The 26,979-nt window shown below is 50.2% G+C and overlaps 1 protein-coding gene across 2 annotated transcripts in view; it reads right to left on the bottom strand.

Annotated features, from left to right (window-relative positions):
- Window positions 1-3,088: 3,088 nt before the first annotated feature.
- mus81 (MUS81 structure-specific endonuclease subunit) overlaps window positions 3,089-26,979 on the bottom strand; it is a 49,719-nt gene continuing 25,828 nt past the window's right edge. For both annotated transcript variants that reach the window (XM_071378192.1, XM_071378193.1), the window contains 3 exons: window positions 26,273-26,376; window positions 4,023-4,106; window positions 3,089-3,949 (listed from right to left, as the gene is read on the bottom strand). In XM_071378192.1, coding sequence (XP_071234293.1) covers window positions 3,883-3,949; window positions 4,023-4,106; window positions 26,273-26,376 — 255 coding nt within the window. In that variant the 3' untranslated portion in view covers window positions 3,089-3,882. The remainder of the gene's footprint in view (window positions 3,950-4,022; window positions 4,107-26,272; window positions 26,377-26,979) is intronic.

The raw sequence follows: 26,979 nt of genomic DNA, 5'->3' as shown, positions 1-26,979 counted from the left end.
TAATGAGCGAGCTAGGACGGACGTAGTCAATATAGCTATTAGTGGCTCCCGAGTGGCGCAGCGGTCTAAGGCACTTCATCTTGGCGCTAGAGGCGTCACTACAGACCCTATTTCGATCCCTGGCTGTATCACAACCGGCTGTGATCGGGAGTCCCATAGGGCGAGAGGGCCCAGAGTTATTTGGGTTAGGGAAGGGTTTGGCTGCTGTAGGCCTTCATTGTTAAATAAGAATTTGTTCTGAATTGACTTGCCTAGTTAAATAAAGGTTAAAAATAATTGTTAAGCACTTTTGAAATGTACAGCGACAGAATTCAGAACATGGGCCGTTCTTACAGTATTCTCCCTGTACACCAAGTCAGAACCGTAGGATAAATAAAGGGGGCTTATAAGCAGACAATGAAAGCTCTTACAATATTCAATGATTACATTTATCTAAAACAGGCTATAGGCTACATGTGCACTACCAAGTCAGAACAGTAGGCTAAATTATGAGAGGGAAAAGGGACCAAATTATTAGGGTGAGGCACATGGGCTTCTAACAGCTTACTACACAACACACACTAAGTATTACTTTTTTAGCTACAGTATACATATCTCCCTGGCATACAGGGTTGGGTAGGTTACTGTAATCCTTTACAGTTACTAGTTACCTGTCCAAAATTGTAATCAGTAACATCATTTTTGGATTACCCAAACTCAATAACGTAATCTGATTACATTCCGTTTCTTTTAGATTACTTTACCCGTAAGAGGCATTAGAAGAAGACAAAAATGTATGTTACCAATTGAACGACATGTATTGCAGGATAAATCAATGTTAAAGTTTACATAGCTGGCCATATATGGATGTTAAGTTTTACTTTATGGGTTGGTTATGTAGGCTTCTTCTAACCCATCGCTTTCTACTACACATAATAATACGATTAAATTATATCTTTACATTAAAAACCAAAGTCTATCAGAATTCCAGTCATTACAATAAATGTTATTCCCTTTGATCTTCAAGAAGAGGACTTGGAAATATGGAAGTATAGATTATCCATATTGTTTTACCTGAGCATAACCCCAAAACTAAGGACTTATTACCCAGCCTTACTCTGTTGTTTATGATTTTGTTGTCATGAAATGGCATGCTTTGAATACTACTGAAAAGTGCTATTTACATGTGAAAAATGTATGCCATGTGCTGCATTGGCTATAGGCCTGTTGTTTACCTTTTTGTTGGTGACACTTTGATATCTTGATAATATGCATCTGTTTAAAGGGCAAATCCACAAGATGAAACAATAACAAAACGACCGCTCCGCCTCTGTTTTGGTAAAAAGCTGTGATTCACATCAGTGCGCTATGTAGATATCACTAAGAAGTGACATCCGTATCGCCGTTGACTACCCCACTGCTGTCATCCTTACCTCCAAGCGTTTATTCAAGTTGGATAAGCTTTGGATGCAGACAGCAGTTGCACCATTGGAAGACATAGCTTGGACTGTAGCCAACAAAAACCTATTCCTGCTCTTTTCCCACAATCCATCAAACACATTTGGTGTGACATCATAGTGGTCTCTGAATTATGGTCAGACTCGTTCACATTGAACAAATTTAAACTTGCTCCTTTTTCAATGCTGATTTGAATGTCATTCAAAAAAACAGATTACATTTTTTATTTTCATTATTCTGAATGAAAAAACATCCTTTTTGAATGTAAAAGTAATCCTCAAAGTAATCAAGTTTTTCAAAAGAATCTAATCTGATTACAATATTTTTGCTGGTAATGTAACGGAATCCCTCCCATGTAACTGATTACATGTAATCAGTTACGCCCCAACCCTGCTGGCATAATACATCATTTATGAAACATTTATGAAGCTCTTACAATATTCAATGACTATATTTCTCTAAAACAGGTTATAGGCTACATGTGCACCACCAAGTCAGAACAGTAGGAGAAGTTATGAGAGGGAAAAGGGACCAAATTATTAAGGTGAGGCTTATTGGCTACTAACAGATTACTACACAACATACACTTAGTATTACTTTCTTAGCTACAGTATACACATCTCCCTGGCATATTACATCATTTATACAGCAGCATACAAGACATTTCTGGACTCACCTTGTGATATGCTCACTTGAACAGGAAGGGGTTGCGGCAGTCCTTGTGGGCAAATTTTGTCATCAAACTTTGACATCAAAGTCTGGCATTCTCTGGATTTATGGTGCTTCCAAGACAACTGGGAACTCTGGGAAAAAAACAAGGTTGAATCATGACGTCAGTGATCTTCAGGTCGGAGCTCTAGAAAGAGGCCAGAGTTCCCGACTTAAAATTCCGAGTTGGGATGACCATTTGACAACGTATTTTCCCAGTCGGAGCTCGTTTGTTCCCCGAGTTCCCAGTTCGCTTGGACTCACTGAAGTCAGATTTCAGTTTCCAGCGCAGCAGAAATCATGCTTCATTGACAATATGGCAAATGTTGAATGTTTATCCTTTTAAGCTTGGATAAGAGACCCTTAAACCCATACTTGGGACCACACAGCCACTCCACTGAATAGCAGGATAGTGATGCTTTGCAATGCTTGCAGGTAGCCACTGATTCCTTCCAAACCTCTCATTGTTGGATTTGCGATTTCCAGTTTTGTAATGTTTATGTTCTATGGCCGATGAGCACCGATACATTTTATCTTCATATGAATAAGGATTAAAACGTATTTGCCAGTAGATTGTCAACTTGATTCATGATGACTGCTAGCTCAGATTTTGAAAGTATGTTGTTGACATGATCAGTCCAATCAAAGCTACGGTAGATATAACGTTATCTGTGGCCAATGATCTTGAGCCTTCTTGGATGGGCACTTCTAATGTAACTCTATGTCAGCACCCAGGGGGCTTGAATTTTCAAACTCTCCCCATAGATTTTGCGGTGACGTAGTGTCCCCATGAGTGACAGAACACTGGGCCAATCACGGCGCAACTAGAGAACATTACCAACCCCTAATCTCTATTTTCCGCTGGCTGCCCCACCACCACAGAAAGCACGAGGCTGAAACACCTGCATTTTGAAGCTGCTTTACTCAAGAAAACTAAAAGAGATGTTTGTATACAGCTTTATTACATTGTTTACATTCTTTGCAAACTGATATGTGACACACGTATCGATGCCAAAATAACATTAAAAAACAGTCTCTAAGCTAACAAGGCAGGGCTCAAAACAGAATGACGTGTCGCCACTGCTCCTCCACCTTCATCTACACTGATTGAAGTGGATTGAACAAGTGACATCAATAAGGGATCGTAGCTTTCACCTGGATTCACCTGGTCAGTCTATGTCATGGGAAGAGCAGGTGTTCATAATGTGTTGTACACTCCGTGAATTAGGGCTGTTTTAAAATGCTTTAATGTGATAAACTGGAACATCTTTGGGTGTTATGGGTGACACATCCATTTATAACAACAACAAATAATCTTTCTCCAAACTACAGCCAAGACTTTTATTCATTCTTAAACATAATTTCTGGAACTTTTTAAAACAACACTTAATTCTTTTACCTTTATTTAACTAGGCAAGTCAGCTAAGAACAAATTCTTATTTTCAATGACGGCCTAGGAACGGTGGGTTTAACTGCCTTGTTCAGGGGCAGAACGACAGATCTGTACCTTGTCAGCTCGGGGATTCGATCTAGCAACCTTTCGGTTACTAGTCCAACGCTCTAACCGCTAGGCTACCTGCTGCCGCATTTGACTAGAAAATAGTAGAAAAATCACAACAATAGCAGCATTTACATATAGGTTTACCTTGGCAGGGAATGACAAAGGAACAAAGTATTTTAAACACTACATTGTAGAGGTGTGTGTGTGTTGTGTGTTGTGTGTTGTGGTGCGTGTGTCTATGACAGTGCTCCTTTCGTACAGTAGAGCTGGTAGACTGTGCGACTCAAAGCTGGACCCAAGTTCCTGAAATGCAAAACAGAACCGACAATAAGCAGTCAATTAATTAACATCTGCAGTTCTTTTCACACGTTCTCACCTTTTCAGTTTTCCATATCGGATGGAGGAGAGTAGTTTCTCTCTTTCTGTGTCGCTGGAGCACTGCTCATACGCTTTCAACAGACTGGAGGGATGAGAGGAGAGAGAGAGATGAGAGAGATAAAGGACATGCTGGTATAGCCCATCTGTAAATAGCCAATCCAACTACCTCATCCCCATAGTGTTTTTTTTCTTCTTTTGCTCCTTTGCACCCCAGTATCTCTACTTGCACATTCATCTTCAGCACATCTATCACTCACTTTTATTGCTAAATTGTAATTGTTTCGGCACTATGGCCTATTTATTACCTTACCTCCCTTATCTTACCTAATTTGCACACACTGTATATAGACATTTCTATTGTGTTATTGACTGTATGTTTGTTTATCCCATGTGTAACTCTGTGTTGTTGTTTGTGTCGCACTGCTATGCTTTATCTTGGCCAGGTCGCAGATGTAAATGAGAACTTGTTCTCAACTGGCCTACCTGGTTAAATAAAGGTGAAATAGAAAAAATTGAAAGTAGTCAGCCCCATCTCACCTATGTCAACAGAGAAACCAGCCCTCTCTCACCTACGTCAACGGAGAAACCAGCCCTCTCTCACCTGACAATGGAGAAACCAGCCCTATCTCACCTGTCAACGGAGAAACCAGCCCTCTCTCACCTGTCAATGGAGAAACCAGCCCTCTCTCACCTACGTCAACAGAGAAACCAGCCCTCTCTCACCTGTCAACGGAGAAACCAGCCCTCTCTCACCTGACAATGGAGAAACCAGCCCTATCTCACCTGTCAACGGAGAAACCAGCCCTCTCTCACCTGTCAACGGAGAAACCAGCCCTCTCTCACCTGACAATGGAGAAACCAGCCCTATCTCACCTGACAATGGAGAAACCAGCCCTATCTCACCTGACAATGGAGAAACCAGCCCTCTCTCACCTGTCAACGGAGAAACCAGCCCTATCTCACCTGTCAACAGAGAAACCAGCCCTCTCTCACCTGTCAATGGAGAAACCAGCCCTCTCTCACCTGTCAATGGAGAAACCAGCCCTCTCTCACCTGTCAACGGAGAAACCAGCCCTCTCTCACCTGTCAACGGAGAAACCAGCCCTATCTCACCTGTCAACGGAGAAACCAGCCCTCTCTCACCTGACAATGGAGAAACCAGCCCTATCTCACCTGTCAACGGAGAAACCAGCCCTCTCTCACCTGTCAATGGAGAAACCAGCCCTATCTCACCTGTCAATGGAGAAACCAGCCCTCTCTCACCTGACAATGGAGAAACCAGCCCTATCTCACCTGACAATGGAGAAACCAGCCCTATCTCACCTGACAATGGAGAAACCAGCCTCTCTCACCTGTCAACGGAGAAACCAGCCCTCTCTCACCTGACAATGGAGAAACCAGCCCTATCTCACCTGACAATGGAGAAACCAGCCCTCTCTCACCTGACAATGGAGAAACCAGCCCTATCTCACCTGACAATGGAGAAACCAGCCCTCTCTCACCTGACAATGGAGAAACCAGCCCTATCTCACCTGACAATGGAGAAACCAGCCCTCTCTCACCTGACAATGGAGAAACCAGCCCTATCTCACCTGTCAACGGAGAAACCAGCCCTCTCTCACCTGTCAACGGAGAAACCAGCCCTCTCTCACCTGTCAACGGAGAAACCAGCCCTCTCTCACCTGTCAACAGAGAAACCAGCCCTCTCTCACCTACGTCAACAGAGAAACCAGCCCTCTCTCACCTGTCAACGGAGAAACCAGCCCTCTCTCACCTACGTCAACAGAGAAACCAGCCCTCTCTCACCTACGTCAACAGAGAAACCAGCCCTCTCTCACCTGTCAATGGAGAAACCAGCCCTCTCTCACCTACGTCAACAGAGAAACCAGCCCTCTCTCACCTACGTCAACAGAGAAACCAGCCCTATCTCACCTGTCAACGGAGAAACCAGCCCTCTCTCACCTGTCAATGGAGAAACCAGCCCTCTCTCACCTGTCAACGGAGAAACCAGCCCTCTCTCACCTGTCAAAGGAGAAACCAGCCCTTTCTCACCTACGTCAACGGAGAAACCAGCCCTCTCTCACCTATGTCAACAGAGAAACCAGCCCTCTCTCACCTGTCAACGGAGAAACCAGCCCTCTCTCACCTGTCAAAGGAGAAACCAGCCCTTTCTCACCTGTCAACGGAGAAACCAGCCCTCTCTCACCTGTCAACGGAGAAACCAGCCCTCTCTCACCTGTCAACGGAGAAACCAGCCCTCTCTCACCTGTCAACGGAGAAACCAGCCCTTTCTCACCTGTCAACGGAGAAACCAGCCCTCTCTCACCTGTCAACGGAGAAACCAGCCCTCTCTCACCTGTCAACGGAGAAACCAGCCCTCTCTCACCTGTCAAAGGAGAAACCAGCCCTCTCTCACCTGTCAACGGAGAAACCAGCCCTCTCTCACCTGACAATGGAGAAACCAGCCCTATCTCACCTGACAATGGAGAAACCAGCCCTATCTCACCTGACAATGGAGAAACCAGCCCTCTCTCACCTGACAATGGAGAAACCAGCCCTCTCTCACCTGACAATGGAGAAACCAGCCCTCTCTCACCTGTCAACGGAGAAACCAGCCCTCTCTCACCTACGTCAACGGAGAAACCAGCCCTCTCTCACCTGTCAACGGAGAAACCAGCCCTCTCTCACCTACGTCAACAGAGAAACCAGCCCTCTCTCACCTACGTCAACGGAGAAACCAGCCCTCTCTCACCTACGTCAACAGAGAAACCAGCCCTCTCTCACCTGTCAACGGAGAAACCAGCCCTCTCTCACCTACGTCAACGGAGAAACCAGCCCTCTCTCACCTATGTCAACAGAGAAACCAGCCCTCTCTCACCTGTCAATGGAGAAACCAGCCCTCTCTCACCTACGTCAACAGAGAAACCATCCCTCTCTCACCTACGTCAACAGAGAAACCAGCCCTCTCTCACCTGTCAACGGAGAAACCAGCCCTCTCTCACCTGTCAACGGAGAAACCAGCCCTCTCTCACCTATGTCAACGGAGAAACCAGCCCTCTCTCACCTGTCAACGGAGAAACCAGCCCTCTCTCACCTACGTCAACAGAGAAACCAGCCCTCTCTCACCTATGTCAACAGAGAAACCAGCCCTCTCTCACCTGTCAACGGAGAAACCAGCCCTCTCTCACCTACGTCAACAGAGAAACCAGCCCTCTCTCACCTACGTCAACAGAGAAACCAGCCCTCTCTCACCTGTCAACGGAGAAACCAGCCCTCTCTCACCTATGTCAACAGAGAAACCAGCCCTCTCTCACCTGACAATGGAGAAACCAGCCCTCTCTCACCTACGTCAACAGAGAAACCATCCCTCTCTCACCTATGTCAACAGAGAAACCAGCCCTCTCTCACCTGTCAACGGAGAAACCAGCCCTCTCTCACCTGTCAAAGGAGAAACCAGCCCTTTCTCACCTGTCAACGGAGAAACCAGCCCTCTCTCACCTACGTCAACAGAGAAACCAGCCCTCTCTCACCTACGTCAACAGAGAAACCAGCCCTCTCTCACCTGTCAACGGAGAAACCAGCCCTCTCTCACCTACGTCAACAGAGAAACCATCCCTCTCTCACCTATGTCAACAGAGAAACCAGCCCTCTCTCACCTGTCAACGGAGAAACCAGCCCTCTCTCACCTGTCAAAGGAGAAACCAGCCCTTTCTCACCTGTCAACGGAGAAACCAGCCCTCTCTCACCTACGTCAACAGAGAAACCAGCCCTCTCTCACCTACGTCAACAGAGAAACCAGCCCTCTCTCACCTGTCAACGGAGAAACCAGCCCTCTCTCACCTACGTCAACAGAGAAACCAGCCCTCTCTCACCTACGTCAACAGAGAAACCAGCCCTCTCTCACCTGTCAATGGAGAAACCAGCCCTCTCTCACCTACGTCAACAGAGAAACCAGCCCTCTCTCACCTACGTCAACAGAGAAACCAGCCCTCTCTCACCTACGTCAACAGAGAAACCAGCCCTATCTCACCTGTCAACAGAGAAACCAGCCCTCTCTCACCTGTCAACGGAGAAACCAGCCCTCTCTCACCTATGTCAACAGAGAAACCAGCCCTCTCTCACCTGACAATGGAGAAACCAGCCCTCTCTCACCTACGTCAACAGAGAAACCATCCCTCTCTCACCTATGTCAACAGAGAAACCAGCCCTCTCTCACCTGTCAACGGAGAAACCAGCCCTCTCTCACCTGTCAAAGGAGAAACCAGCCCTTTCTCACCTGTCAACGGAGAAACCAGCCCTCTCTCACCTGTCAACGGAGAAACCAGCCCTCTCTCACCTGTCAACGGAGAAACCAGCCCTCTCTCACCTGTCAACAGAGAAACCAGCCCTCTCTCACCTGTCAACAGAGAAACCAGCCCTTTCTCACCTGTCAACGGAGAAACCAGCCCTCTCTCACCTGTCAACGGAGAAACCAGCCCTCTCTCACCTGTCAACGGAGAAACCAGCCCTCTCTCACCTGTCAAAGGAGAAACCAGCCCTCTCTCACCTGTCAACGGAGAAACCAGCCCTATCTCACCTGTCAACGGAGAAACCAGCCCTCTCTCACCTGTCAACGGAGAAACCAGCCCTATCTCACCTGTCAACGGAGAAACCAGCCCTCTCTCACCTGTCAACGGAGAAACCAGCCCTCTCTCACCTGTCAACAGAGAAACCAGCCCTCTCTCACCTGTCAACAGAGAAACCAGCCCTATCTCACCTGTCAACGGAGAAACCAGCCCTATCTCACCTGTCAACGGAGAAACCAGCCCTATCTCACCTGTCAACGGAGAAACCAGCCCTCTCTCACCTGTCAACGGAGAAACCAGCCCTATCTCACCTGTCAACGGAGAAACCAGCCCTATCTCACCTGTCAACGGAGAAACCAGCCCTCTCTCACCTGTCAAAGGAGAAACCAGCCCTCTCTCACCTGTCAACGGAGAAACCAGCCCTCTCTCACCTGTCAACGGAGAAACCAGCCCTCTCTCACCTGTCAACAGAGAAACCAGCCCTCTCTCACCTGTCAACGGAGAAACCAGCCCTATCTCACCTGTCAATGGAGAAACCAGCCCTATCTCACCTGTCAACGGAGAAACCAGCCCTCTCTCACCTGTCAACGGAGAAACCAGCCCTATCTCACCTGTCAACGGAGAAACCAGCCCTATCTCACCTGTCAATGGAGAAACCAGCCCTCTCTCACCTGTCAACGGAGAAACCAGCCCTCTCTCACCTGTCAACGGAGAAACCAGCCCTCTCTCACCTGTCAACGGAGAAACCAGCCCTCTCTCACCTGTCAACGGAGAAACCAGCCCTATCTCACCTGTCAACAGAGAAACCAGCCCTCTCTCACCTGACAACGGAGAAACCAGCCCTATCTCACCTGTCAATGGAGAAACCAGCCCTCTCTCACCTGTCAAAGGAGAAACCAGCCCTCTCTCACCTGTCAACAGAGAAACCAGCCCTCTCTCACCTGTCAACGGAGAAACCAGCCCTATCTCACCTACGTCAACGGAGAAACCAGCCCTCTCTCACCTGTCAACGGAGAAACCAGCCCTATCTCACCTACGTCAACAGAGAAACCAGCCCTATCTCACCTACGTCAACAGAGAAACCAGCCCTATCTCACCTACGTCAACAGAGAAACCAGCCCTATCTCACCTACGTCAACAGAGAAACCAGCCCTATCTCACCTACGTCAACAGAGAAACCAGCCCTCTCTCACCTGTCAACGGAGAAACCAGCCCTCTCTCACCTGTCAACGGAGAAACCAGCCCTCTCTCACCTGTCAATGGAGAAACCAGCCCTCTCTCACCTGTCAATGGAGAAACCAGCCCTCTCTCACCTGTCAAAGGAGAAACCAGCCCTCTCTCACCTGTCAACAGAGAAACCAGCCCTCTCTCACCTGTCAACAGAGAAACCAGCCCTCTCTCACCTGTCAACGGAGAAACCAGCCCTCTCTCACCTGTCAACAGAGAAACCAGCCCTCTCTCACCTTGTCAACAGAGAAACCAGCGCTCTCTCACCTGTCAACGGAGAAACCAGCCCTCTCTCACCTGTCAATGGAGAAACCAGCCCTCTCTCACCTGTCAAAGGAGAAACCAGCCCTATCTCACCTGTCAACAGAGAAACCAGCCCTCTCTCACCTGACAATGGAGAAACCAGCCCTCTCTCACCTGTCAAAGGAGAAACCAGCCCTATCTCACCTGTCAACAGAGAAACCAGCCCTCTCTCACCTGACAATGGAGAAACCAGCCCTCTCTCACCTGTCAAAGGAGAAACCAGCCCTCTCTCACCTGACAATGGAGAAACCAGCCCTCTCTCACCTGTCAACGGAGAAACCAGCCCTCTCTCACCTGTCAATGGAGAAACCAGCCCTCTCTCACCTGTCAACGGAGAAACCAGCCCTATCTCACCTGTCAATGGAGAAACCAGCCCTCTCTCACCTGTCAAAGGAGAAACCAGCCCTCTCTCACCTGTCAAAGGAGAAACCAGCCCTCTCTCACCTGTCAAAGGAGAAACCAGCCCTCTCTCACCTGTCAAAGGAGAAACCAGCCCTCTCTCACCTGTCAAAGGAGAAACCAGCCCTCTCTCACCTGTCAAAGGAGAAACCAGCCCTCTCTCACCTGTCAAAGGAGAAACCAGCCCTCTCTCACCTGTCAAAGGAGAAACCAGCCCTCTCTCACCTGTCAAAGGAGAAACCAGCCCTCTCTCACCTGTCAAAGGAGAAACCAGCCCTCTCTCACCTGTCAAAGGAGAAACCAGCCCTCTCTCACCTGTCAAAGGAGAAACCAGCCCTCTCTCACCTGTCAAAGGAGAAACCAGCCCTATCTCACCTGTCAAAGGAGAAACCAGCCCTATCTCACCTGTCAAAGGAGAAACCAGCCCTCTCTCACCTGTCAAAGGAGAAACCAGCCCTCTCTCACCTGTCAATGGAGAAACCAGCCCTCTCTCACCTGTCAAAGGAGAAACCAGCCCTCTCTCACCTGTCAAAGGAGAAACCAGCCCTCTCTCACCTGTCAATGGAGAAACCAGCCCTCTCTCACCTGTCAAAGGAGAAACCAGCCCTATCTCACCTGTCAATGGAGAAACCAGCCCTCTCTCACCTGTCAAAGGAGAAACCAGCCCTCTCTCACCTGTCAAAGGAGAAACCAGCCCTCTCTCACCTGTCAACAGGAGAAACCAGCCCTCTCTCACCTACGTCAACAGGAGAAACCAGCCCTCTCTCACCTGTCAACAGGAGAAACCAGCCCTCTCTCACCTGTCAAAGGAGAAACCAGCCCTCTCTCACCTACGTCAACAGGAGAAACCAGCCCTCTCTCACCTACGTCAACAGGAGAAACCAGCCCTCTCTCACCTGTCAAAGGAGAAACCAGCCCTCTCTCACCTACGTCAACAGGAGAAACCAGCCCTCTCTCACCTACGTCAACAGGAGAAACCAGCCCTCTCTCACCTGTCAACAGGAGAAACCAGCCCTCTCTCACCTGTCAAAGGAGAAACCAGCCCTCTCTCACCTATGTCAACAGGAGAAACCAGCCCTCTCTCACCTGACAATGGAGAAACCAGCCCTCTCTCACCTACGTCAACAGGAGAAACCAGCCCTCTCTCACCTATGTCAACAGGAGAAACCAGCCCTCTCTCACCTGTCAAAGGAGAAACCAGCCCTCTCTCACCTGTCAACAGGAGAAACCAGCCCTCTCTCACCTGTCAACAGGAGAAACCAGCCCTCTCTCACCTGTCAACAGGAGAAACCAGCCCTCTCTCACCTGTCAACAGGAGAAACCAGCCCTCTCTCACCTGTCAAAGGAGAAACCAGCCCTCTCTCACCTGTCAAAGGAGAAACCAGCCCTCTCTCACCTGTCAAAGGAGAAACCAGCCCTCTCTCACCTATGTCAACAGGAGAAACCAGCCCTCTCTCACCTGTCAAAGGAGAAACCAGCCCTCTCTCACCTGTCAAAGGAGAAACCAGCCCTCTCTCACCTGTCAACGGAGAAACCAGCCCTCTCTCACCTACGTCAACAGGAGAAACCAGCCCTCTCTCACCTACGTCAACAGGAGAAACCAGCCCTCTCTCACCTGTCAAAGGAGAAACCAGCCCTCTCTCACCTACGTCAACAGGAGAAACCAGCCCTCTCTCACCTATGTCAACAGGAGAAACCAGCCCTCTCTCACCTGTCAACGGAGAAACCAGCCCTCTCTCACCTGTCAAAGGAGAAACCAGCCCTCTCTCACCTGTCAACGGAGAAACCAGCCCTCTCTCACCTACGTCAACAGGAGAAACCAGCCCTCTCTCACCTGTCAAAGGAGAAACCAGCCCTCTCTCACCTGTCAAAGGAGAAACCAGCCCTATCTCACCTGTCAAAGGAGAAACCAGCCCTATCTCACCTGTCAAAGGAGAAACCAGCCCTCTCTCACCTGTCAAAGGAGAAACCAGCCCTCTCTCACCTGTCAATGGAGAAACCAGCCCTCTCTCACCTGTCAAAGGAGAAACCAGCCCTCTCTCACCTGTCAAAGGAGAAACCAGCCCTCTCTCACCTGTCAATGGAGAAACCAGCCCTCTCTCACCTGTCAAAGGAGAAACCAGCCCTATCTCACCTGTCAATGGAGAAACCAGCCCTCTCTCACCTGTCAAAGGAGAAACCAGCCCTCTCTCACCTGTCAAAGGAGAAACCAGCCCTCTCTCACCTGTCAAAGGAGAAACCAGCCCTCTCTCACCTGTCAAAGGAGAAACCAGCCCTCTCTCACCTGTCAAAGGAGAAACCAGCCCTCTCTCACCTGTCAAAGGAGAAACCAGCCCTCTCTCACCTGTCAAAGGAGAAACCAGCCCTCTCTCACCTGTCAAAGGAGAAACCAGCCCTCTCTCACCTGTCAAAGGAGAAACCAGCCCTCTCTCACCTGTCAAAGGAGAAACCAGCCCTCTCTCACCTGTCAAAGGAGAAACCAGCCCTATCTCACCTGTCAAAGGAGAAACCAGCCCTATCTCACCTGTCAAAGGAGAAACCAGCCCTCTCTCACCTGTCAAAGGAGAAACCAGCCCTCTCTCACCTGTCAAAGGAGAAACCAGCCCTCTCTCACCTGTCAAAGGAGAAACCAGCCCTCTCTCACCTGTCAAAGGAGAAACCAGCCCTCTCTCACCTGTCAAAGGAGAAACCAGCCCTCTCTCACCTGTCAAAGGAGAAACCAGCCCTCTCTCACCTGTCAAAGGAGAAACCAGCCCTCTCTCACCTGTCAAAGGAGAAACCAGCCCTCTCTCACCTGTCAAAGGAGAAACCAGCCCTCTCTCACCTGTCAAAGGAGAAACCAGCCCTCTCTCACCTGTCAAAGGAGAAACCAGCCCTCTCTCACCTGTCAAAGGAGAAACCAGCCCTCTCTCACCTGTCAAAGGAGAAACCAGCCCTCTCTCACCTGTCAAAGGAGAAACCAGCCCTCTCTCACCTGTCAAAGGAGAAACCAGCCCTATCTCACCTGTCAAAGGAGAAACCAGCCCTATCTCACCTGTCAAAGGAGAAACCAGCCCTCTCTCACCTGTCAAAGGAGAAACCAGCCCTCTCTCACCTGTCAAAGGAGAAACCAGCCCTCTCTCACCTGTCAAAGGAGAAACCAGCCCTCTCTCACCTGTCAAAGGAGAAACCAGCCCTCTCTCACCTGTCAAAGGAGAAACCAGCCCTCTCTCACCTGTCAAAGGAGAAACCAGCCCTATCTCACCTGTCAAAGGAGAAACCAGCCCTATCTCACCTGTCAAAGGAGAAACCAGCCCTCTCTCACCTGTCAAAGGAGAAACCAGCCCTCTCTCACCTGTCAAAGGAGAAACCAGCCCTCTCTCACCTGTCAAAGGAGAAACCAGCCCTCTCTCACCTGTCAATGGAGAAACCAGCCCTATCTCACCTGTCAAAGGAGAAACCAGCCCTCTCTCACCTGTCAAAGGAGAAACCTGCCCTCTCTCACCTGTCAAAGGAGAAACCAGCCCTCTCTCACCTGTCAAAGGAGAAACCAGCCCTCTCTCACCTGTCAAAGGAGAAACCAGCCCTCTCTCACCTGTCAAAGGAGAAACCAGCCCTCTCTCACCTGTCAAAGGAGAAACCAGCCCTCTCTCACCTGTCAAAGGAGAAACCAGCCCTCTCTCACCTGTCAAAGGAGAAACCAGCCCTCTCTCACCTGTCAAAGGAGAAACCAGCCCTCTCTCACCTGTCAAAGGAGAAACCAGCCCTCTCTCACCTGTCAAAGGAGAAACCAGCCCTCTCTCACCTGTCAAAGGAGAAACCAGCCCTCTCTCACCTGTCAAAGGAGAAACCAGCCCTCTCTCACCTGTCAAAGGAGAAACCAGCCCTCTCTCACCTGTCAAAGGAGAAACCAGCCCTCTCTCACCTGTCAAAGGAGAAACCAGCCCTCTCTCACCTGTCAAAGGAGAAACCAGCCCTCTCTCACCTGTCAAAGGAGAAACCAGCCCTCTCTCACCTGTCAAAGGAGAAACCAGCCCTCTCTCACCTGTCAATGGAGAAACCAGCCCTCTCTCACCTGTCAAAGGAGAAACCAGCCCTCTCTCACCTGTCAAAGGAGAAACCAGCCCTCTCTCACCTGTCAAAGGAGAAACCAGCCCTCTCTCACCTGTCAAAGGAGAAACCAGCCCTCTCTCACCTGTCAAAGGAGAAACCAGCCCTCTCTCACCTGTCAAAGGAGAAACCAGCCCTCTCTCACCTGTCAAAGGAGAAACCAGCCCTCTCTCACCTGTCAAAGGAGAAACCAGCCCTCTCTCACCTGTCAATGGAGAAACCAGCCCTCTCTCACCTGTCAAAGGAGAAACCAGCCCTCTCTCACCTGTCAAAGGAGAAACCAGCCCTCTCTCACCTGTCAAAGGAGAAACCAGCCCTCTCTCACCTGTCAAAGGAGAAACCAGCCCTCTCTCACCTGTCAAAGGAGAAACCAGCCCTCTCTCACCTGTCAAAGGAGAAACCAGCCCTCTCTCACCTGTCAAAGGAGAAACCAGCCCTCTCTCACCTGTCAAAGGAGAAACCAGCCCTCTCTCACCTGTCAAAGGAGAAACCAGCCCTCTCTCACCTGTCAAAGGAGAAACCAGCCCTCTCTCACCTGTCAAAGGAGAAACCAGCCCTCTCTCACCTGTCAAAGGAGAAACCAGCCCTCTCTCACCTGTCAAAGGAGAAACCAGCCCTCTCTCACCTGTCAAAGGAGAAACCAGCCCTCTCTCACCTGTCAAAGGAGAAACCAGCCCTCTCTCACCTGTCAAAGGAGAAACCAGCCCTCTCTCACCTGTCAAATGAGAAACCAGCCCTCTCTCACCTGTCAAAGGAGAAACCAGCCCTCTCTCACCTGTCAAAGGAGAAACCAGCCCTCTCTCACCTGTCAAAGGAGAAACCAGCCCTCTCTCACCTGTCAAAGGAGAAACCAGCCCTCTCTCACCTGTCAAAGGAGAAACCAGCCCTCTCTCACCTGTCAAAGGAGAAACCAGCCCTCTCTCACCTGTCAAAGGAGAAACCAGCCCTATCTCACCTGTCAAAGGAGAAACCAGCCCTATCTCACCTGTCAAAGGAGAAACCAGCCCTCTCTCACCTGTCAAAGGAGAAACCAGCCCTCTCTCACCTGTCAATGGAGAAACCAGCCCTCTCTCACCTGTCAAAGGAGAAACCAGCCCTCTCTCACCTGTCAAAGGAGAAACCAGCCCTCTCTCACCTGTCAATGGAGAAACCAGCCCTCTCTCACCTGTCAAAGGAGAAACCAGCCCTATCTCACCTGTCAATGGAGAAACCAGCCCTCTCTCACCTGTCAAAGGAGAAACCAGCCCTCTCTCACCTGTCAAAGGAGAAACCAGCCCTCTCTCACCTGTCAAAGGAGAAACCAGCCCTCTCTCACCTGTCAAAGGAGAAACCAGCCCTCTCTCACCTGTCAAAGGAGAAACCAGCCCTCTCTCACCTGTCAAAGGAGAAACCAGCCCTCTCTCACCTGTCAAAGGAGAAACCAGCCCTCTCTCACCTGTCAAAGGAGAAACCAGCCCTCTCTCACCTGTCAAAGGAGAAACCAGCCCTCTCTCACCTGTCAAAGGAGAAACCAGCCCTCTCTCACCTGTCAAAGGAGAAACCAGCCCTATCTCACCTGTCAAAGGAGAAACCAGCCCTATCTCACCTGTCAAAGGAGAAACCAGCCCTCTCTCACCTGTCAAAGGAGAAACCAGCCCTCTCTCACCTGTCAAAGGAGAAACCAGCCCTCTCTCACCTGTCAAAGGAGAAACCAGCCCTCTCTCACCTGTCAAAGGAGAAACCAGCCCTCTCTCACCTGTCAAAGGAGAAACCAGCCCTCTCTCACCTGTCAAAGGAGAAACCAGCCCTCTCTCACCTGTCAAAGGAGAAACCAGCCCTCTCTCACCTGTCAAAGGAGAAACCAGCCCTCTCTCACCTGTCAAAGGAGAAACCAGCCCTCTCTCACCTGTCAAAGGAGAAACCAGCCCTCTCTCACCTGTCAAAGGAGAAACCAGCCCTCTCTCACCTGTCAAAGGAGAAACCAGCCCTCTCTCACCTGTCAAAGGAGAAACCAGCCCTCTCTCACCTGTCAAAGGAGAAACCAGCCCTCTCTCACCTGTCAAAGGAGAAACCAGCCCTATCTCACCTGTCAAAGGAGAAACCAGCCCTATCTCACCTGTCAAAGGAGAAACCAGCCCTCTCTCACCTGTCAAAGGAGAAACCAGCCCTCTCTCACCTGTCAAAGGAGAAACCAGCCCTCTCTCACCTGTCAAAGGAGAAACCAGCCCTCTCTCACCTGTCAAAGGAGAAACCAGCCCTCTCTCACCTGTCAAAGGAGAAACCAGCCCTCTCTCACCTGTCAAAGGAGAAACCAGCCCTATCTCACCTGTCAAAGGAGAAACCAGCCCTATCTCACCTGTCAAAGGAGAAACCAGCCCTCTCTCACCTGTCAAAGGAGAAACCAGCCCTCTCTCACCTGTCAAAGGAGAAACCAGCCCTCTCTCACCTGTCAAAGGAGAAACCAGCCCTCTCTCACCTGTCAATGGAGAAACCAGCCCTATCTCACCTGTCAAAGGAGAAACCAGCCCTCTCTCACCTGTCAAAGGAGAAACCTGCCCTCTCTCACCTGTCAAAGGAGAAACCAGCCCTCTCTCACCTGTCAAAGGAGAAACCAGCCCTCTCTCACCTGTCAAAGGAGAAACCAGCCCTCTCTCACCTGTCAAAGGAGAAACCAGCCCTCTCTCACCTGTCAAAGGAGAAACCAGCCCTCTCTCACCTGTCAAAGGAGAAACCAGCCCTCTCTCACCTGTCAAAGGAGAAACCAGCCCTCTCTCACCTGTCAAAGGAGAAACCAGCCCTCTCTCACCTGTCAAAGGAGAAACCAGCCCTCTCTCACCTGTCAAAGGAGAAACCAGCCCTCTCTCACCTGTCAAAGGAGAAACCAGCCCTCTCTCACCTGTCAAAGGAGAAACCAGCCCTCTCTCACCTGTCAAAGGAGAAACCAGCCCTCTCTCACCTGTCAAAGGAGAAACCAGCCCTCTCTCACCTGTCAAAGGAGAAACCAGCCCTCTCTCACCTGTCAAAGGAGAAACCAGCCCTCTCTCACCTGTCAAAGGAGAAACCAGCCCTCTCTCACCTGTCAAAGGAGAAACCAGCCCTCTCTCACCTGTCAATGGAGAAACCAGCCCTCTCTCACCTGTCAAAGGAGAAACCAGCCCTATCTCACCTGTCAATGGAGAAACCAGCCCTCTCTCACCTGTCAAAGGAGAAACCAGCCCTCTCTCACCTGTCAAAGGAGAAACCAGCCCTCTCTCACCTGTCAAAGGAGAAACCAGCCCTCTCTCACCTGTCAAAGGAGAAACCAGCCCTCTCTCACCTGTCAAAGGAGAAACCAGCCCTCTCTCACCTGTCAAAGGAGAAACCAGCCCTCTCTCACCTGTCAAAGGAGAAACCAGCCCTCTCTCACCTGTCAAAGGAGAAACCAGCCCTCTCTCACCTGTCAAAGGAGAAACCAGCCCTCTCTCACCTGTCAAAGGAGAAACCAGCCCTCTCTCACCTGTCAAAGGAGAAACCAGCCCTATCTCACCTGTCAAAGGAGAAACCAGCCCTATCTCACCTGTCAAAGGAGAAACCAGCCCTCTCTCACCTGTCAAAGGAGAAACCAGCCCTCTCTCACCTGTCAAAGGAGAAACCAGCCCTCTCTCACCTGTCAAAGGAGAAACCAGCCCTCTCTCACCTGTCAAAGGAGAAACCAGCCCTCTCTCACCTGTCAAAGGAGAAACCAGCCCTCTCTCACCTGTCAAAGGAGAAACCAGCCCTATCTCACCTGTCAAAGGAGAAACCAGCCCTATCTCACCTGTCAAAGGAGAAACCAGCCCTCTCTCACCTGTCAAAGGAGAAACCAGCCCTCTCTCACCTGTCAAAGGAGAAACCAGCCCTCTCTCACCTGTCAAAGGAGAAACCAGCCCTCTCTCACCTGTCAATGGAGAAACCAGCCCTATCTCACCTGTCAAAGGAGAAACCAGCCCTCTCTCACCTGTCAAAGGAGAAACCTGCCCTCTCTCACCTGTCAAAGGAGAAACCAGCCCTCTCTCACCTGTCAAAGGAGAAACCAGCCCTCTCTCACCTGTCAAAGGAGAAACCAGCCCTCTCTCACCTGTCAAAGGAGAAACCAGCCCTCTCTCACCTGTCAAAGGAGAAACCAGCCCTCTCTCACCTGTCAAAGGAGAAACCAGCCCTCTCTCACCTGTCAAAGGAGAAACCAGCCCTCTCTCACCTGTCAAAGGAGAAACCAGCCCTCTCTCACCTGTCAAAGGAGAAACCAGCCCTCTCTCACCTGTCAAAGGAGAAACCAGCCCTCTCTCACCTGTCAAAGGAGAAACCAGCCCTCTCTCACCTGTCAAAGGAGAAACCAGCCCTCTCTCACCTGTCAAAGGAGAAACCAGCCCTCTCTCACCTGTCAAAGGAGAAACCAGCCCTCTCTCACCTGTCAAAGGAGAAACCAGCCCTCTCTCACCTGTCAAAGGAGAAACCAGCCCTCTCTCACCTGTCAAAGGAGAAACCAGCCCTCTCTCACCTGTCAAAGGAGAAACCAGCCCTATCTCACCTGTCAAAGGAGAAACCAGCCCTATCTCACCTGTCAAAGGAGAAACCAGCCCTCTCTCACCTGTCAAAGGAGAAACCAGCCCTCTCTCACCTGTCAATGGAGAAACCAGCCCTCTCTCACCTGTCAAAGGAGAAACCAGCCCTATCTCACCTGTCAATGGAGAAACCAGCCCTCTCTCACCTGTCAAAGGAGAAACCAGCCCTCTCTCACCTGTCAAAGGAGAAACCAGCCCTCTCTCACCTGTCAAAGGAGAAACCAGCCCTCTCTCACCTGTCAAAGGAGAAACCAGCCCTCTCTCACCTGTCAAAGGAGAAACCAGCCCTCTCTCACCTGTCAAAGGAGAAACCAGCCCTCTCTCACCTGTCAAAGGAGAAACCAGCCCTCTCTCACCTGTCAAAGGAGAAACCAGCCCTCTCTCACCTGTCAAAGGAGAAACCAGCCCTCTCTCACCTGTCAAAGGAGAAACCAGCCCTCTCTCACCTGTCAAAGGAGAAACCAGCCCTCTCTCACCTGTCAAAGGAGAAACCAGCCCTCTCTCACCTGTCAAAGGAGAAACCAGCCCTATCTCACCTGTCAAAGGAGAAACCAGCCCTATCTCACCTGTCAAAGGAGAAACCAGCCCTCTCTCACCTGTCAAAGGAGAAACCAGCCCTCTCTCACCTGTCAAAGGAGAAACCAGCCCTCTCTCACCTGTCAAAGGAGAAACCAGCCCTATCTCACCTGTCAAAGGAGAAACCAGCCCTCTCTCACCTGTCAAAGGAGAAACCAGCCCTCTCTCACCTGTCAAAGGAGAAACCAGCCCTATCTCACCTGTCAAAGGAGAAACCAGCCCTATCTCACCTGTCAAAGGAGAAACCAGCCCTCTCTCACCTGTCAAAGGAGAAACCAGCCCTCTCTCACCTGTCAAAGGAGAAACCAGCCCTCTCTCACCTGTCAATGGAGAAACCAGCCCTATCTCACCTGTCAATGGAGAAACCAGCCCTATCTCACCTGTCAAAGGAGAAACCTGCCCTCTCTCACCTGTCAAAGGAGAAACCAGCCCTCTCTCACCTGTCAAAGGAGAAACCAGCCCTATCTCACCTGTCAAAGGAGAAACCAGCCCTATCTCACCTGTCAAAGGAGAAACCAGCCCTATCTCACCTGTCAAAGGAGAAACCAGCCCTATCTCACCTGTCAAAGGAGAAACCAGCCCTCTCTCACCTGTCAAAGGAGAAACCAGCCCTCTCTCACCTGTCAAAGGAGAAACCAGCCCTCTCTCACCTGTCAAAGGAGAAACCAGCCCTCTCTCACCTGTCAATGGAGAAACCAGCCCTATCTCACCTGTCAATGGAGAAACCAGCCCTATCTCACCTGTCAAAGGAGAAACCAGCCCTATCTCACCTGTCAAAGGAGAAACCAGCCCTATCTCACCTGTCAAAGGAGAAACCAGCCCTATCTCACCTGTCAAAGGAGAAACCAGCCCTATCTCACCTGTCAAAGGAGAAACCAGCCCTCTCTCACCTGTCAAAGGAGAAACCAGCCCTCTCTCACCTGTCAAAGGAGAAACCAGCCCTCTCTCACCTGTCAAAGGAGAAACCAGCCCTCTCTCACCTGTCAATGGAGAAACCAGCCCTCTCTCACCTGTCAAAGGAGAAACCAGCCCTATCTCACCTGTCAACAGAGAAACCAGCCCTCTCTCACCTGTCAAAGGAGAAACCAGCCCTCTCTCACCTGTCAAAGGAGAAACCAGCCCTATCTCACCTGTCAAAGGAGAAACCAGCCCTATCTCACCTGTCAAAGGAGAAACCAGCCCTCTCTCACCTGTCAAAGGAGAAACCAGCCCTCTCTCACCTGTCAAAGGAGAAACCAGCCCTCTCTCACCTGTCAAAGGAGAAACCAGCCCTCTCTCACCTGTCAAAGGAGAAACCAGCCCTCTCTCACCTGTCAATGGAGAAACCAGCCCTCTCTCACCTGTCAAAGGAGAAACCAGCCCTATCTCACCTGTCAACAGAGAAACCAGCCCTCTCTCACCTGTCAAAGGAGAAACCAGCCCTATCTCACCTGTCAATGGAGAAACCAGCCCTCTCTCACCTGTCAAAGGAGAAACCAGCCCTATCTCACCTGCCAACAGAGAAACCAGCCCTCTCTCACCTGTCAAAGGAGAAACCAGCCCTCTCTCACCTGTCAAAGGAGAAACCAGCCCTCTCTCACCTGTCAAAGGAGAAACCAGCCCTCTCTCACCTGTCAAAGGAGAAACCAGCCCTCTCTCACCTGTCAAAGGAGAAACCAGCCCTCTCTCACCTGTCAAAGGAGAAACCAGCCCTCTCTCACCTGTCAAAGGAGAAACCAGCCCTATCTCACCTGTCAAAGGAGAAACCAGCCCTCTCTCACCTGTCAACAGAGAAACCAGCCCTCTCTCACCTGTCAAAGGAGAAACCAGCCCTCTCTCACCTGTCAACAGAGAAACCAGCCCTCTCTCACCTGTCAAAGGAGAAACCAGCCCTCTCTCACCTGTCAAAGGAGAAACCAGCCCTCTCTCACCTGTCAATGGAGAAACCAGCCCTATCTCACCTGTCAATGGAGAAACCAGCCCTATCTCACCTGTCAAAGGAGAAACCAGCCCTCTCTCACCTGTCAACAGAGAAACCAGCCCTCTCTCACCTGTCAACAGAGAAACCAGCCCTCTCTCACCTGTCAACAGAGAAACCAGCCCTCTCTCACCTGTCAACGGAGAAACCAGCCCTCTCTCACCTGTCAACAGAGAAACCAGCCCTCTCTCACCTGTCAAAGGAGAAACCAGCCCTCTCTCACCTGTCAACAGAGAAACCAGCCCTCTCTCACCTGTCAAAGGAGAAACCAGCCCTCTCTCACCTGTCAACAGAGAAACCAGCCCTCTCTCACCTGTCAACAGAGAAACCAGCCCTCTCTCACCTGTCAACAGAGAAACCAGCCCTCTCTCACCTGTCAACAGAGAAACCAGCCCTCTCTCACCTGTCAACGGAGAAACCAGCCCTCTCTCACCTGTCAACAGAGAAACCAGCCCTCTCTCACCTGTCAAAGGAGAAACCAGCCCTCTCTCACCTGTCAACAGAGAAACCAGCCCTCTCTCACCTGTCAAAGGAGAAACCAGCCCTCTCTCACCTGTCAACAGAGAAACCAGCCCTCTCTCACCTGTCAACGGAGAAACCAGCCCTCTCTCACCTGTCAACAGAGAAACCAGCCCTCTCTCACCTGTCAAAGGAGAAACCAGCCCTCTCTCACCTGTCAACAGAGAAACCAGCCCTCTCTCACCTGTCAACAGAGAAACCAGCCCTCTCTCACCTGTCAAAGGAGAAACCAGCCCTCTCTCACCTGTCAACAGAGAAACCAGCCCTCTCTCACCTGTCAACGGAGAAACCAGCCCTCTCTCACCTGTCAACAGAGAAACCAGCCCTCTCTCACCTGTCAAAGGAGAAACCAGCCCTCTCTCACCTGTCAACAGAGAAACCAGCCCTCTCTCACCTGTCAACAGAGAAACCAGCCCTCTCTCACCTGTCAAAGGAGAAACCAGCCCTCTCTCACCTGTCAAAGGAGAAACCAGCCCTATAACCTTCACTTCTAGACAAGGCAAATGCTTCTAGAAAGAAATGACCTAAAAAGAGCTTTAGTCAGTCTAAACTTCACTACTTTTGACCAGGACTCATAGGGCTCTAGTGCACTATGTAGGGAATAGGGTGCCCTCTGACTCCTAACTGCATGACTGGAGGGGAAACTAGGGGCCAGTGACTGGAGGGAAAACTAGAGGTGGTCAGTGACTGGAGGGGAAACTAGGGGTCAGTGACTGGAGGGGAAACTAGAGGTCAGTGACTGGAGGGAAAACTAGGGGCCAGTGACTGGAGGGAAAACTAGAGGTGGTCAGTGACTGGAGGGAAAACTAGGGGTCAGTGACTGGAGGGGAAACTAGGGGTCAGTGACTGGAGGGGAAACTAGGGGTCAGTGACTGGAGGGGAAACTAGGGGCCAGTGACTGGAGGGGAAACTAGGGGTCAGTGACTGGAGGGAAAACTAGAGGTCAGTGACTGGAGGGGAAACTAGGGGTGGTCAGTGACTGGAGGGGAAACTAGGGGCCAGTGACTGGAGGGGAAACTAGGGGCCAGTGACTGGAGGGGAAACTAGGGGTCAGTGACTGGAGGGGAAACTAGGGGTCAGTGACTGGAGGGGAAACTAGGGGTCAGTGACTGGAGGGGAAACTAGGGGCCAGTGACTGGAGGGGAAACTAGGGGCCAGTGACTGGAGGGGAAACTAGGGGCCAGTGACTGGAGGGGAAACTAGGGGTCAGTGACTGGAGGGGAAACTAGGGGCCAGTGACTGGAGGGGAAACTAGGGGCCAGTGACTGGAGGGGAAACTAGGGGTCAGTGACTGGAGGGGAAACTAGGGGCCAGTGACTGGAGGGGAAACTAGGGGCCAGTGACTGGAGGGGAAACTAGGGGCCAGTGACTGGAGGGGAAACTAGGGGCCAGTGACTGGAGGGGAAACTAGGGGTCAGTGACTGGAGGGGAAACTAGAGGTCAGTGACTGGAGGGGAAACTAGGGGCTGGTTCAGTGACTGGAGGGGAAACTAGGGGCCAGTGACTGGAGGGGAAACTAGGGGTCAGTTACTGGAGGCAAAACTAGAGGTCAGTGACTGGAGGGGAAACTAGGGGTGGTCAGTGACTGGAGGGGAAACTAGGGGCCAGTGACTGGAGGGGAAACTAGGGGCCAGTGACTGGAGGGAAAACTAGAGGTGGTCAGTGACTGGAGGGGAAACTAGGGGCCAGTGACTGGAGGGGAAACTAGGGGTCAGTGACTGGAGGGGAAACTAGGGGTGGTCAGTGACTGGAGGGGAAACTAGGGGCCAGTGACTGGAGGGGAAACTAGGGGCCAGTGACTGGAGGGGAAACTAGAGGTGGTCAGTGACTGGAGGGGAAACTAGGGGCCAGTGACTGGAGGGGAAACTAGGGGCCAGTGACTGGAGGGGAAAATAGAGGTCAGTGACTGGAGGGGAAACTAGGGGCCAGTGACTGGAGGGGAAACTAGGGGCCAGTGACTGGAGGGGAAACTAGGGGTCAATTAATCATGTTTGCCTGAGAGACTACATCCTTAGCTTTAATGTGCGCCCCAAATCGCACCCTATTCCCTCATAGGACTCTGGTCAAAAGTAGAGCACTTTATAGTGACAAAATGGTGCTTCCAGAGCCAGCAGGCAGAGTCAATCAATAACTCTCTGATCAATCAATGACCTTGTCAATCAACTAATCAATCATAGAGAGAGACACAGAGAGCGCCGGGGATCGACACAGAGAGCGCCAGGGATCGGGAGAGATCGACAGAGAGACCGACAGACACAGACAGACAAAGAGACAGAGAGACAGACCCAGAGACAGACAGATAGAGAGAGACACAGAGAGCGCCGGGGATCGACACAGAGAGCGCCGGGGATCGGGAGAGATCGACAGAGAGACAGACAAAGAGACAGAGAGTGAGACAGAGACAGACAGAGAGAGGCTTTTTACCAAATCATCTTCTCATGCTTTGTTAATCTAAAAAAAGACTTTGACTCAATTTGGCATAAGAGTCTGCTATACAAACTGGTGGAAAGTGGTGTTGGGGGAAAAACATAAAACATAATAAAATCCATGTACACAAACAACTGGTGTGCGGTTAAAATAGGCAAAAAACACACTAATTTCTTCCCACAGGGCCGTGTGGTGAGACAGGGATGCAGCTTAAGCCCCACCCTCTTCAACATATATATCAACGAATTGGCGAGGGCACTAGAACAGTCTGCAGCACCCGGCCTCACCCTACTAGAATCTGAAGTCAAATGTCTACTGTTTGCTGATGATCTGGTGCTTCTGTCCCCAACCAAGGAGGGCCTACAGCAGCACCTAGATCTTCCACACAGATTCTGTCAGACCTGGGCCTTGACAGTAAATCTCAGTAAGACCAAAATAATGGTGTTCCACAAAAGGTACAGTCGCCAGGACCACAAATACAAATTCCATCTAGACACCGTTGCCCTAGAGCACACACAAAACTATACATACCTCGGCCTAAACATCAGCACCACAGGTAACTTCCACAAAGCTGCGAACAATCTGAGAGACAAGGCAAGAAGGGCATTCTATGCCATCAAAAGGAACATACAATTCAACTTACCAATTAGGATCTGGCTAAATATACTTCAATCAGTCATAGAACCCATTGCCCTTTATGGTTGTGAGGTCTGGGGTCCGTCTCACCAACCAAGATTTCACAAAATGGGACAAACGCCAAATTGAGACTCTTCATGCAGAATTCTACAAAAATATCCTCCGTGTACAACGTAGAACACCAAATAATGCATGCAGAGCAGAATTAGGCCGATACCCGCTAATTATCAAAATCCAGAAAAGAGACGTTAAATTCAACAACCACCTAGAAGGAAGCGATTCCCAAACCTTCCATAACAAAGCCATCACCTACAGAGACCAGCTTGCTTAGGGGACTCTTCTCCAGGTTCATCTCCAAACTTAAGGAAAGACTTTGACTCAGTGAGCATAGCCTTGCTATTGAGAAAGGTTGCCGTAGGCAGACCTGGCTCTCAAGAGAAGACAGGCTATGTGCACACTGCCCACAAAATGAGGTGGAAACTGAGCTGCACTTCTTAACCTCCTGCCAAATGTATGACCATATTAGAGACACATATTTCCCTCAGATTACACAGATCTACAAAGAATTTGAAAACAAATCCAATTTTGATAAACTCCCATATCTACTGGGTGAAATACCACAGTGTGCCATCACAGCAGCAAGATTTGTGACCTGTTGCCACAAGAAAAGGGCAACCAGTGAAGAACAAACACCATTGTAAATACAACCCATATTTATGTTTATTTATTTTCCCTTTTGTACTTTAAAACTATCGTTACAACACTGTATATAGACATCGTTACAACACTGTATATAGACATAATATGACATTTGAAATGTCTTTATTCTTTTGGAACTTCTGTGAGTGTAATGTTTACTGTTCACATTTATATATTATCTTCTTCAATTGCTTTGGCAATGTTAACATAAAGCCCCTTAAATTGAAAAGCCAAGAGGTCAGCTTTGTGTGTGTGTGTGGGTGTGTGGGTGTGTGTGTGTGGTGTTTGTTACCTGTGTAAAGTACTGTAGTGCTCTAGTATAGCAACAGCCTTATCACCAGATAGTCCAGAGATCTGCATCAGCTGTCTGGCAAACACCTCTCTCACTGTCTGACACTGTAGAGAGACGGGGAGAGGGTTAACATACACCTCTCTCACTGTCTGACACTGTAGAGAGACGGGGAGAGGGTTAACATACACCTCTCTCACTGTCTGACACTGTAGAGAGAGGGTTAACATACACCTCTCTCACTGTCTGACACTGTAGAGAGACAGAGAGAGGGTTAACATACACCTCTCTCACTGTCTGACACTGTAGAGAGACAGGGAGAGGGTTAACATACACCTCTCTCACTGTCTGACACTGTAGAGAGACGGGGAGAGGGTTAACATACACCTCTCTCACTGTCTGACACTGTAGAGAGAGGGTTAACATACACCTCTCTCACTGTCTGACACTGTAGAGAGACAGAGAGGGTTAACATACACCTCTCTCACTGTCTGACACTGTAGAGAGAGGGTTAACATACACCTCTCTCACTGTCTGACACTGTAGAGAGACAGAGAGAGGGTTAACATACACCTCTCTCACTGTCTGACACTGTAGAGAGACAGAGAGAGGGTTAACATACACCTCTCTCACTGTCTGACACTGTAGAGAGACAGAGAGAGGGTTAACATACACCTCTCTCACTGTCTGACACTGTAGAGAGACAGAGA

Source organism: Salvelinus alpinus, chromosome 31, assembly GCF_045679555.1.
Source record: "Salvelinus alpinus chromosome 31, SLU_Salpinus.1, whole genome shotgun sequence".
In the NCBI taxonomy this organism is placed as follows: domain Eukaryota; kingdom Metazoa; phylum Chordata; class Actinopteri; order Salmoniformes; family Salmonidae; genus Salvelinus; species Salvelinus alpinus.
The sequence above is the reverse complement of the archived record's forward strand: the minus strand, read 5'-3'. Positions and strand labels throughout refer to the sequence as shown.